Genomic DNA, 14,483 nt, shown 5'->3' with positions numbered 1-14,483 from the left:
TCCGAAATTTGAAATGCTAAGTGTAAATAAATAAAACAAAAACTTAAAAACAAATCAGTAACACATTTTAATATATATAATAACTTACTTGTTCCAGGTCGAACACTGTGGCAGTCGTTTCCTCAGAAATTCTACAACCTGATTGGTGAACAAACATGTGATCTGAACATAAAGACAAAAACGGTTCTGTTACAGATATATCTAGGACTATTTAAACAGTTCTGTTACAGATATATCTAGGACTATTCAAACAGTTCTGTTACAAATATATCTAGGACTATTCAAACAGTTCTGTTACAGATCTAGGGCTATTCAAACAGTTCTGTTACAAATATATCTAGGACAACTCAAACTGTTGTGTTACAAATATCTCTAGGACTATTCAAACAGTTCTGTTACAGATATATCTAGGACCATTCAAACTGTTCTGTTACAAATATATCTAGGACTATTCAAACAGTTCTGTCACAGTTATCTCTAGGACTATTCAAACAGTTCTGTTACAGATATATCTAGGACTATTCAAACTGTTCTGTTACAAATATATCTAGGACTATTCAAACAGTTCTGTTACAGATATATCTAGGACTATTCAAACTGTTCTGTTACAAATATATCTAGGACTATTCAAACTCTTCTGTTACAGATATATCTAGGACTATTCAAACTGTTCTGTTACAAATATATCTAGGACTATTCAAACAGTTCTGTTACAGATATATCTAGGACCATTCAAACAGTTCTATTACAGATATCTCTAGAACTATTCAACTGTTCTGTTACAGATATCTCTAGGACTATTCAAACTGTTGTGTTACAAATATCTCTAGGACTATTCAAACAGTTCTGTTACAGATATATCTAGGACCATTCAAACTGTTCTGTTACAAATATCTCTAGGACTATTCAAACTGTTGTGTTACAAATATCTCTAGAACTATTCACACAGTTGTGTTACAGATATATATAGGACTATTCAAACTATTCTGTTACAAATATATCTAGGACTATTCAAACAGTTTGTTACAGATATATCTAGGACTATTCAAACAGTTCTGTTACAGATATCTCTAAAACTATTCAAACAGTTCTGTTACAGATATCTCTAGGACTATTCAAACAGTTCTGTTACAGATATCTCTAGGACTATTCAAATTGTTTTGTTAAAGATATATCTTGGACTATTTACACAGTTCTGTTACAGATATATCTAGAACTATTCAAACAGTTCTGTTACAGATATATCTAGGACTATTCAAACTGTTCTGTTACAAATATATCTAGGACTATTCAAACAGTTCTGTTACAAATATATCTAGGACTATTCAAACTGTTCTGTTACAAATATATCTAGGACTATTCAAACTCTTCTGTTACAGATATTTCTAAAACTATTCAAACTGTTCTGTCACAGTTATCTCTAGGACTGTTTATACAGTTTTATAACAGATAATTCTAGGACTGTTTATACAGTTTTATAACAGATAATTCTAGGACTATTCAAACAGTTCTGTTACAGATATTTCTAGGACTATTTTAAAATCGTCCTTTAGAAACAAAAACCAAGACTAAATGTTTTGTTTTTTTTTACTGATAGTTACATTTTGTTGTATAGAGTTGTGTTTTATCATCGTGTAGTTTGTTCAACAGAACATTTCAGTTAGTAACTGTTTATTATCGTCTTATCGAAACGAAAAAAATATTAAAGTGTAAGTTTGGTTCATAATGAACAACCCATAAGAATCAGAGTATTGGTTATAATATATAAATATCCAGAAAAAGTAGCGTAGTGGGTTATGATATACAAAAACCTACAAGAAATGTTCTATTGAAAGCTTTAAACACACATCTCCTAGAAATTATTTATTCATAGCTTTAAACACACATCTCCTAGAAATTATTTATTCATAGCTTTAATAACACATCTCCTACAAATTATTTATTCATAGCTTTAATAACACATCTCCTACAAATTAGTTATTCATAGCTTTAATAACATATCTCCTACAATTTATTTATTCATAGCTTTAATAACACATCTCCTACAAATTATTTATTCATAGCTTTAATAACACATCTCCTAGAAATTATTTATTCATAGCTTTAATAACACATCTCCTAGAAATTATTTATTCATAGCTTTAATAACACATCTCCTACAAATTATTTATTCATAGCTTTAATAACACATCTCCTACAAATTAGTTATTCATAGCTTTAATAACACATCTCCTACAAATTATTTATTCATAGCTTTAATAACACATCTCCTACAAATTAGTTATTCATAGCTTTAATAACATATCTCCTACAATTTATTTATTCATAGCTTTAATAACACATCTCCTACAAATTATTTATTCATAGCTTTAATAACACATCTCCTAGAAATTATTTATTCATAGCTTTAATAACACATCTCCTACAAATTATTTATTCATAGCTTTAATAACACATCTCCTACAAATTATTTATTCATAGCTTTAATAACACATCTCCTACAAATTATTTATTCATAGCTTTAATAACGCATCTCCTACAAATTATTTATTCATAGCTTTACGTCACAAATAAATGATACAATCACATCTGAACCGACTACTTCACGTGACCCAACATTCTTACGTAACCGGGAAATTGAAGCAGAAACATGTGTTCCTTAACACTTCGGTGTTTAGTTCATCTGTCACTGTTTATTATATCTCGTGCGTATCTCATAACTTACTGGTTGTAGAAAGTTAAAGATTGTAAATTTTGTAATATTAAACATGAAAAAGGTAGATGAAACAAGAGGAGTTGTAGAGTTGAACATGATGTAAGTAGTTGAAACAAGAGGAGTTGTAAAGTTAAACATGGTGTAAGTGGTTGAAACAAGAGGAGTTGTAGAGTTGAACTAATGTAAGTGGTTGAAACAAGAGGAGTTGTAAAGTTGAACTTGGTGTAAGTAGTTGAAAGTAATAGGATTTGACCCTTATTCTTACAAATCAAGCACAGACAGGGTGTGAAGGCGCAGCACAGACAGAGTGTGAAGGCACAGCACGGACAGGGTGTTAAGGCTCATTTGATTTTATCTGCAGTTACGACAGAAAGTGTTCGTACCCCTGCGTCCCGAGTGGGTTTTTGCTCATAACTTAAAAAGTGTCACGAGTAGGATAATAGACTTGTGGTATATTATAAATATTATACTAACACATATCTACATAAATTTGTATGTAAATTAAACGACAAATAAACTGTTTATAAACAAATAACCAAAAACAGGAGGAGCAGAAAGTGTTCGTACAGTTCAGAACGTGTGAAAAAACTGATATTCCCGTAAATATTTTGTTTAGTTTGGTGAATAAACTACATTATACCATTGCAAAACTAGACACTGGGTTCACAATTATTGGAATTTAGCCAGAAAAAAATGTACTTCCGGCAATTTAGTGCTGTCTCCTTCATTATCTGCTTGGTCATCATGGCGAACAGGAAACAATTGTCCAGTGATTTAAAAAACAGAATTATTGTAAAATACAAGTCTCGTGTGCCTCTTTCAGGTATTGCTACACAGCTTAATGTGCCGAAATCTATTGTTCAAAGCATAATTGCCAAGTTTAAGCTTACAGGATCAACTGCTAACCTCCCTCATTCCGGACGCCCCACCAAAATTCCAGGGGAAACCAAGAGGAAGGTTCTCGGAGAAGTTAGTAGGAACCCTCGTTTAACACGTAACGACATACAGAAACTGGTAAGGGAAACTGGGGTTGAAGTAAGCACCTCTACAGTTACGAACATATTATGCTCTTCTGGGTTCAAAGCATGCCATCCTCGTAGAACTCCATATTTAAAGCCTGTTCATTTAGGAGCACGATTGAGGTATGCAAGAAAGCATGTAGATAAACCCTTTACCTATTGGAAGAGTATTCTTTGGTCAGACGAGACTAAACTCGAGCTTTTGTTTTTTGTTTGTTTGTTTTTGAATTTCGCACAAAGATACTCGAGGGCTATCTGTGCTAGCCGTCCCTAATTTAGCAGTGTAAGACTAGAGGGAAGGCAGCTAGTCATCACCACCCACCGCCAACTCTTGGGCTACTCTTTTACCAACGAATAGTGGGATTGACCGTCACATTATACGCCCCCACGGCTGGGAGAGCGAGCATGTTTAGCGCGACGCGGGCGCGAACCCGCGACCCTCGGATTACGAGTCGCACGCCTTACGCGCTTGGCCATGCCGGGCCAAACTCGAGCTTTTCGGCCACAATGATGTTCACTATATTTTCAGTGAGAAGGGGGAACGAATTCTTCCAAAGAACACCGTCCCTACAGTTAAACACGGAGGTGGCTCGATCATGCTATGGGGTTCCTTCAACTCTTCTGGTGTAGGCAGCCTTCACCGGGTCAACGGAATCATGACAAAAGAAGAGTACGTTGATATATTAGGTACTTATATCAAGAATGATGCTCAGAACTTGCAGCTTGGGCGTCGTTGGATCTTCCAGCACGACAATGACCCTAAGCACACATCGAAATATGTGCAATCCTGGTTGCAGAGGAACCATATAAGCGTTCTGGAGTGGCCATCGCAGTCATCCGATCTCAACCCAATTGAAAACGTTTGGCATGAGTTGAAGACCAGGGTTCATCAGAGTCATCCGAAAAACATTCAAGAGTTGGAGGCCTTCTGTAAAGACGAATAGAAGAAAATACCAGTCGAGTTATCAAACGATCATGGAGAGCTATGAGGAGAGATTGTGCCAAGTAATTCACCTGAAAGGCTACACAACTGACCATTAAAGTAGACACACGAACACTTTCTGCCCCGCCTATGTTTGGTTATTTGTTTATAAACAGTTTATTTGTCGTTCAATTTACATAAACATTTATACAGATATGTGTTAGAATAATATTTATAATATACTCAACTTTCATTATCCTAATCGTGATACTTTTTAAGTTATGAGGAAAAACCACTCACGACGCAGAGGTACGAACACTTTCTGTCGTGACTGTAGGTCTGAACAGTGTTAACCATTGCATCCTGCTTGGTCTTTATCTCATGTGGTATACTAACCGTAGGATCGCTTATTTAAAATTAAGTCTTAACATTGAGTGAAACATAAATGGAAAACTGATAAAAACGGTCGCGTGTTTACGAAGAATGTAACACACGCACAAAGATATTTCGGAATTAGAGAGAAAACAACAGAATTACACGTGAAAGAGAGAATATATGTTGTTTTTTACTTTATTGTTTAATTAACTTAAGCCTATTTCTCAGTACTTAGGTGACGTGTTCGTTGTTGAAACGACAGAGAATCGAACTAAGAGAAATATGCTACTTACCATTAATTCGAGTTTCATTTCTCAGTAACCTCTCAGCAAGAAGTACTTGACAAAACATGTGAAGAAATAAAATATCCGTGAACTTTCTCATGTTTCAAACAAGCTGGTTTCACGTTTCTTTAACAGGTATAAAATATTTGTTTAGAAAATAGCTTCGAGCGACGATTAGTGTCTTATCAAAAGGAATGGTCAAAGTTCAAACGTACCTGTTTTAGTAAACTGTACGTGTTCCAAAGCTGATATACAAATAAACGAACAGATATGTCACAACGACTAAAAAAGAACACACACACAAACAATCGATATATTACAGTCAGAACGGAAGTTTACTGATAGAACGATATGTTGGTAGCAAAGATAAAATATTTAAAATAGCATATTTTTACTGAGTGGTTGAACTAAGTCATTGTGTACCAAAGGACCTGACTCAATAGATGGACTATAATAAGACATTAGTTATTCATTATATCTTTAAAACACATGAGAATCACCACGAGCCAGAAAGGCTGGGTAAATACATTTCTCAATATGGACGAATTAATAAGTAATTCATTATTTCGACTTTATTAAAAACGCCTGGCGAGTACATCTAGTGAAGACAAGCCTTGGAAACACCTAAACCAATCCAATAAAGAAAGTGGTAGAAAACACTGAATAAACATTATTATAATAAACACAATAAAAATAAAGCATGCGAATCAAAGACTGGCCGATAGAAACGATGAATAAAGGTTAAAATTCAATTTAGTAAATGTCAAAGACGAGTTGACATACTAAATGTAAGAGGTTCAAAATCCATTGGAGAGGAGCTCTAGAAAGATGACAGAATTAAATTCCAAAGAAAACCCATAAACTGCTCGTAGAAGTGAGAGAACATTTACCTTTCTTGTAGCAGCACGACTGTCTGATGAATATTTATTACTGATACATTTCTTACCGTTTAATTATCGACGAAACATTTCTTATTCTCATAGCTTCCTAAAGCTTGTTTTTTATGTAACAACTTGTCACCGCCATTTTGAGATGCTTGTTGAAACGTTTGTGACTGTCGTTATGTTCACACGTTTCATATTAAATGTCGCGTCACTTCATCAGGTTTAGTTATTCTTGTAAGACTCATCATTACTATAACGTTGAAAAGCCCGAGTGTTATTTATTATTAAGACGGCTACTCCGTACCAGCCCTACTGTTATTGGCTGTTTCGTCATCAACATGTACAGATTCTTGACCTTTCAACTTGTTGTTAGGACGCGTTCTAAGAAAACATGATAGAAATAAATGACGAAAAGACAATTGAAATTTAAACCGGGCGTGGCCTAAGTGTCAGTGAGATAGGCTGTTTATCGGAAGGGTGCGTTATATCAGTAACAGTCATTACCGTTAGTCACTGCTACTGTTTTTTATAACGATGTTTTTAATCTTTTTATCTTTAATAAAATAACTTTTCATCCATCAAAAACTTTCAACAGTTCCTGATTTTTATTTTCCAGGAACAGAATTTTGTAGTTCGTATTTTTGACAACAAAAATATCGAATTTTGTTTCTTCAACAATAACTATCGCTTCTTCATCTTGTGTTTAGCTGCTGTCTTATATTTAATGTCATAACAAACTTGCATATTATGTATGATTTACTAGAAAAATCCCCTCGGTGGACTCAGCAGACAGCCCGATGTGGCTTTGCTATAAGAAAACACACACACGCACGCAAACACCAGAAAATATTTGTTTTATAAAACACGATATACGAATCTAACCTACACGAGGTTTCGCTTCCTTTTTTCCTCTATTTTAACCTCTGGCCTACAATTCGCCTTCACTCAGTGTTAGATATTCTTTATTATCAACTTTCCCGCGTTGTTTGTTTAGTTTCCAAAAGAATGGTTTGTCCTACATGTTCAGTAAGTAAATAAAACCTGGTTCCATTATCCTTCAGTTTATTATGAGGCTTCAAAATAAACCCTGTATTATAAACTGTTCAGTATGCAGTGTTTCTATTTCTCTTATGTATGTTTGTCTATGTTTGTGTGTGTGTGTACATAGAAATCAAGAAAACCGGTGAGTAGTATAAAACACAGAATTCTGTAATTCACTGTAAAAATATTTGTAACGTCTTGTTTCATTTCACTGCAACAAAAGTCTTTATTGTACTGTAATAAAATAAGAACATTTTTGTTTAGCTGTAACACGGTATCCTTTAGTCTCGTTTGAAAACATCATAACTTTTGTGGGTGATCTCGTGCGCTAACTTTACCAGTGCGCTAACTTCTTAACCAGAATGATACAATAAAACAAAGCTTTAATTTTGCTGTAATACTTACGGTAAAAGCAGAAACTATTGATGTAACATCACAGAATAACACAAGTTTTGCGCTTTCGGGCTGTTGAAACGAAATGGAAATCACACTGCAGGATTATTCTCAAGATGCACGGCTGTTGGATAGAGTAGGACTTGACGTAGTGATATCAACTTTAAAAGACACACGGAGATTCTTCATCCTAAGGAGAAAACATATTAGATTAGAGGGAAGGTAGCTTGTCAACACTGCCAACTATTTAGCCTACTCTTCTCTGACCGAATAGTAAGATTTCACTGTCACACCTATAATGCACTCTCAACTCCAGCCACGGACATTGACTGTTTTTTACGATAATCACGGAATATTAGATTCATAGTACGGCACTACAATCATTTGGCCACGCTGATATATATACTTAGAGCTAATGCAATACTGTAAGTCTAGAGGTTGTGTCACATCATGCTGGATGAGAAACAGACTACTAATAATTAGTAATGTGGAGAAAACCCACTTGTAGAGAAATATATATATGTACAAATATGTATGTAAAAATATATATATGTAAAAACGGCTCGTTTGGGTTGAGAAAGTTTTTTACGTAGAGGAGCGAACAACGTTTCGACCTTCTTCGGTCATCGTCACGTTCACAAAGAAAGGAAGAGCCAACTGACCGGAAGATGACCACATGTTTGAAATGGGTTGTGTAGCTGAGTTTCGGAATGTAGAGGGCGTGCTTAGATGTTTGAATATATAATTTTATATTATTTATTATATTATTATTATTTATCATATTATTTTTAATACAGGTATAAAGGTGTTCCTTTATATTGGTTTATTTTGGGTTTAAGTTGTTGTATAAGTAAGGCTTCTTTAATTTTGCGTTTGTTTATGTTTGTTTCTTTATTTAGTATTTGAGTGTTTTCTATGGTTATGTTGTGTTTATTTGACTTGCAGTGTTCGAAAACGTGTGAAGGTGACTTTTTATGTTCTTTGAATCTGGTTTCTATTTTTCTACTTGTTTCTCCAATATAGAAGTCGTGGCAGTTATCACATTGTATTTTATAAATAATGTTGGTGTGGTGTTTGTCAGTGTAGTTTTTACATAGTATAGACCTCAGTTTTGTGCCGGGTTTTTGAATAAATTTGGTATTAATTGGAATGTCATATTTTGTTACTAATTTTTTGCCAAATGCTGGTTATTTGTTTGCTGATGTTGGGAATATATGGTATACAGCAGTATATGGTTTCGTGGTTTTTTGATTCGTGAGCTGTATTTACTTTAGTTGGTTGATTTTGCTTTCTGTGTAGGTGTGTGCGTATAATGTTTTCTACGGTTTGTGGAGGAAACTTATTGATGTTGGTGAAGTATTGTTTTATTTTGTCTAATTCATCGTTAATTTTATCTGGTGAGCATAGTTTTATGGCTGTGTTTATTTGGTTTCTTAGTATGTTGAGTTTTTGTTTTGTTTCATGTGCTGAGTCCCAAGGAATGTATAGTCCAGTATGGGTGATTTTTCGGTGGATTTCTGTTTTGAATTGTGTGTCGGTTCTTGTAATTTTGAGGTTAAGAAATGATATTTGATTGCTTTCTTCCTGTTCACATGTGAAGTTAATGTTGGGATGTATAGAGTTAATGTGATTGAAAAAAATTAAGTATGTGTTATGTAGATTTGAATCCCGCAACCGTGTCATCTACATATCTGTACCAGTATAGTGGTGGATGTAATGCTGTGTTAATTGCTTGTGTTTCAACTTGTGTCATAAAAATATTGGCTGAAACTGGTGATACTGGGTTGCCCATACTATAGACATTCCCAACGACCAGTTAGCAACCTTCATAGAATTCACCACGATAAAGACAAACTTCATGTTCAACAACCACAACTATATACAAACAAATGGCCTAAGCATGGGCAACCCAGTATCACCAGTTCTAGCCAATATTTTTATGACACAAGTTGAAACACAAGCAATTAACACAGCATTACTATACTGGTACAGATATGTAGATGACACGGTTGCGGGATTTAAATCTACAGAACACATACTTAATTTTTTCAATCACATTAACTCTATACATCCCAACATTAACTTCACATGTGAACAGGAAGGAAGCAATCAAATATCATTTCTTAACCTCAAAATTACAAGCCCTGCTTGAGGGCTATCTGCGCTAGCCGTCCGTAATTTATCAGTGTAAGACTAGAGGAAAGGCAGCTAGTCATCACCACCTCCCGTCATCTTTTAGGATACTCTTTTCACCAACGAATAGTGGGATTGCCCGTAACATTATAAAGCCCCCACGGCTGAAAGGGCATGTTTGGTGTGACGAGGATTCGAACCCGCGACGCTCAGATGTCGATTCGAGTATCTTAACTTCTGGGCGACGCCGAGTCTTGTAAAGCAGTAATTTGAAAAATACAACTCCCTCCACCAACCAATTAGGAAGAGGGTAACATTACTTTGTAACATTCTGTGACGATTTTCAGATATTACAGTCCAAAAAAAAAAAAGGCAGAAAACCTTTGAAGTGAAGTTATTTTATTGACGTCGGAGAATTTATATTATTATAATATACTATAAAATATAAGTATTCCCGTATAAAACAAATAATAAAATAGGTTAATACTTTTGGAAAAAATCAGAAACAATATACAGAGTTCATATAATTATTGTAAACATAAAAAACAGTCAACTTATGTTTACAGAATGTTGTGTTATATATATATATATTTTGGGGAATAGGAGTTGGGGTCTGGAACAGACAGAAGTACTTTGAAATTGCCACCAACACCACAGAACAAACTGTCCAGGACGTAGTCTGAGATACAAATCAAATGTTATTAAATAACTAGCCTCTGTTCGTATATTGCTAGAAAGATGTTATTTTATTAAATAAATTTATTAAAAAATGAAAGAAGTGTAGAAAAATACGGATTTGTTATAAAGAAAATCCACATTAAGCTATCTGTTGTGTTCACAACCCGGAATCGAACTCTGGATTTTAGAGTTGTATTTTTGTTTTATTACTGTTGTTTCACTTAAGTAACTTTAGACATGACGTCCGTGTAATGGAAAGCAAACTCTTTGATTTCTTCTTAAAATTGTAGTCTGAAGTCATTCATATAGAATAATAGGTTTCGTTTACTGTATTGTAAAAACTCTGTTGTCAACACCTATCTGTTCACAAATGTGCATTAACACGTCGGCTGCCATGTCTTCCACCGGTGGGTCACAACGGACGTCATGAACCACGTGACACACCTATGACTCACATACCACAATTAGTTTCAATTAGCTAATCACATATAGTATAGTAACCACTATGTATAATAGACACCTGGGTTAAGTAAAAGAAAAGAGATGGTTGCCTCCATGGTAGGAGTTATTAATACGACTGGTGGCAGCGAACGCATTTAAAAAGTTAAAAATAAATTAACTGCAAAAAATACAATAAAACTGTCACTTGGTAAACTTCTATAACAGAATATTGTTATTAAATAGCTACAATAAATTTACGTGAAATGATAGTATCATGAATACTGATTAGAAAAAGAAAGATACGAAAACGTCAACAAAAATTGTTGCTATGAGATATAGTCTTGCCATCTAGTGACCAATAATGAAAGCAATAAATTTTTATTTGCCAATAAGTGCAGAATGAGTTTCATATGGTAAATATATTTTCCAATTGTACATATAAAATGATTCAGATTGAGAACAAATCAAGCAGTTTATTAAAATTAAGGTGTGTTTGAATTATTAGCAAGAAATAATTAATATACATATGTCCACCTAGATCACTACGTATCGTAAAAAACACACACTACAACACTCGATAATAAATGCAGTTGTCGATTGTTGTCGTTTCAGTTATAAGTTTTTAATTGTAGGTAGCGCTGTAACACTCAAGAAATGCGGGTTTGGATAAAATATTTTTTTCTGAAGTGTGGTTAGACATTTCTTAACACAAATTTTATAACACTTGAGAATTAATAACACCTACAGGTCAAGTTTGTCATCTTAGGTCACTGTCGTTTCATTTTCCTCAGCAACGTTTCGCCATACGGATAAGTGTTAGCATGTGAGCATAGTGAGTTTGACCGTTTCATCTTTGGGCCCGACATGACCAGATGGTTAAGGCACTCGACTCATAATCCGAGGGGCGCGGGTTCGAATCCCTGTCACACCAAACATGCTCACACTTTCAGCCGTGGGAGCGTTATAATTTAACGGTCAATCCTACTATTCGTTGGTAAAAGAGTAGCCCAAGAGTTGGCGGTTGGTGGTGATCACTAGCTGCCTTTCCCTCTAGTCTTACACTGCTAAATTATGGACGGCTAACGTAGATAGCCCTCGTGTAGCTTTGCACGAAATTCCAAAACAAACAAAAATTCTCACCCTACAAAGGGCACTACATTGTTCAAGATGGTTCAGAGAAAAGATACGGCAGTACAGAACAAGAAATGTTGTATCGTTTTTTTTCATCAGGCGTTTCGCGAGAGTTCTCAGACCTGCTGCGTTTCCTCTGCTTAATGATCCACTGAAATAACATTTCGAAGAAGGACAACTGGAAAACATCAAATGAAATCTTGAGAAGTGTTGTAGGGGACCGAGATGTTTAAGATAGTTAGAGAACTTATAATGATGGTTCTCAGTTTGCCCTTGAAGAAAAAATATCCATCTGATGGCCCGGCATGGCCAAGCGTGTTAAGGCGTGCGACTCGTAATCTCAGGGTCGCGGGTTCGTATCCCCGTCGCGCCAAACATGCTCGCCTTTTCAGCCGTGGGGACGTTATAATGTGAGGGTCAATCCCACTATTCGTTGGTAAAAGAGTAGCCCAAGAGTTGGTGGTGGGTGGTGATGACTAGCTGCCTTCCCTCTAGTCTTACACTGCTAAATTAGGGACGGCTAGCACAGATAGCTCTCGAGTAGCTTTGTGCGAATTTCGAAAACAAACAAACAAACAAAGGTCCATCTTTCGAAAGCGCTAGGGTTATAATTTTTTTTAAAATCATTTTTATAGTATCGTTATATTTTTTTTGTTTTTCATACTTAATACTAAAAACCTTAGGACTAAAGATTTGTTTGTCTGTTTTTGAATTTTGCGCAAAGCTACTAGAGGGTTACCTGCGCTAGCCTTTCCTAATTTAGTAGTGTAAGACTAGAGGGAAGGCAACTAGTCATTACTACCCACCGCCAACTCTTGGGCTGCTCTTTAACCAACTAATAGTGGGATTAACCCTTACATTATAACGTCCCCACGGCTGAAAGGACGAGCATGTTTGGTACGACAGGGATTAGAACCCATGACTTTTCGATTACGAGTTGAACGCCTTAACCCACCTGGCCCTGCCGGACCTTAGGACTAAAGAACACATTTTAAGCAGAATTTTCTAACAGGGTGATTGACCTTTGAAATGATGGACGTTATTTGATAAATATTTGTGTAATATATAACATTTAATGTTTATCGGATGGGACGTCTTACACGGACCAACAGGTCCCTTGTTGTCCTTAATTTATACATATATATGATTGTACCGTTGAGAACGTTTATTACCATACAGTTTAGTCCTTTCTTAAAACATATCTCCCTAGTGGTTTATTTGAGAAATAATCATACAGTTTCATGGAATCTTGCACGTGTTTGTACTCTCCATCGTTTGTCAAGCTTCGGTAATAAACCAGATAAATATGTTAAAATATTAGTCTTTGAGGACTAACTTACGAAAGTAACTCAGGCAAATTAGTCAGAAGGACTCCCTCTACAGTTGTTACTTTGAACTAGACACTTAATGGCTGTTCCGCTTTTGTTTGTCTGTCAGAAACATTCTGTCTCGCACCCTAACACCCAGCGGTACAGAGGTGAGTTTGTGTGTTTGTTTGGAATTAAACACTAAGCTGTGCTGTCAGAGTGGGGGGCGATAACCCATAACTCATGACAACAAACAAAATTCTGTTTCAATGATCCATCTACAGAAGAATGATAACCTTTCAATAGATGGCGCGCTAAGCACAATTCTTTTCCTCTCGTTGATGTCAGTGGCCTACAGATAAAGTATATTTACACACACTATCAAATAGCGGATTGTAAGAGCTGTGTAGAAACATTCACACACACTGTCAAACAACGTATGTTAACACATATACTGTAAAACCAAATACATAAATGTTTTAGGATACGCACTACATAAGTAGGCTCTGCTCTTTGTCATTCATTCACTCACACACATAAATTCTGTGTGATCGTTACGAATTATTTGGATCAACATCTTAAGGCAATTTTAGTGGACTCATTCAGAGCAAACTAATTTGGAGTATTCACATTTTATTCGTTTGAGAAACTCTTGTAGATTGCAACTAAACAGAAGTGTCAGTTTACAATTCAGGGTCGTAAAAATTGCATTCTATAGTCGCTGTAACTATACAGCAAAATCTACATAAACCACTAAAACTGTCCCTCGGTTTCACTTACCATAATTCTTGTTATATAGATCTCACAGTATGGGCAAGGAAGAACAGTGGTCTATTTCAGTTTAACTCTTCTATCCACGTGGCTTTAAGTTGCAGGAGGTATTTCAACCGTCCCTTGTTCTTTCAATGACAGAACTATTGGGTACACACCTTGGCAAGAGAAAGACAAAAAAAAATAGCGCGTGCGAGATGTTCTACTCTTATCTTTATCTCGTTAGGAGGCGGGTTGCAGATGTGGATACTCGAAAAGCAACAGTCGTTTTTGTTATTGGTTTGATAAGAAATCGATTAAACAGTTTCGAATAGAATACATCTACTTCAAAATTTGTCACCATATTCGAATAACATCCGTTTATTTGTTTTGGACATTTGATTAAAAC

General features: G+C 35.3%; 1 protein-coding gene across 3 annotated transcripts in view; it reads right to left on the bottom strand.

Moving 5' to 3' along the window:
* LOC143228741 (uncharacterized) overlaps positions 1-14,240 on the bottom strand; it is a 36,488-nt gene extending 22,248 nt beyond the window's left edge. Inside the window, exons 1-3 of one of the 3 annotated variants that reach the window (XM_076460038.1) lie at positions 14,105-14,240; positions 7,647-7,824; positions 89-162 (exon numbers count right to left, since the gene is read on the bottom strand). In XM_076460038.1, the coding sequence (XP_076316153.1) occupies positions 89-157 (69 nt within the window). In that variant the 5' untranslated portion in view covers positions 158-162; positions 7,647-7,824; positions 14,105-14,240. Of the gene's footprint in view, positions 1-88; positions 163-5,325; positions 5,528-6,262; positions 6,417-7,646; positions 7,825-14,104 lie in introns of those variants that run through there. The other 2 variants (XM_076460039.1, XM_076460037.1) reach the window with 2 other exon arrangements.
* Between the last annotated feature and the right edge of the window lie 243 nt (positions 14,241-14,483).

Source organism: Tachypleus tridentatus, chromosome 10 (genome assembly GCF_004210375.1).
Source record: "Tachypleus tridentatus isolate NWPU-2018 chromosome 10, ASM421037v1, whole genome shotgun sequence".
Classification (NCBI taxonomy): Eukaryota; Metazoa; Arthropoda; class Merostomata; order Xiphosura; family Limulidae; genus Tachypleus; species Tachypleus tridentatus.
This window is presented reverse-complemented; position numbering and strand designations above follow the sequence as displayed.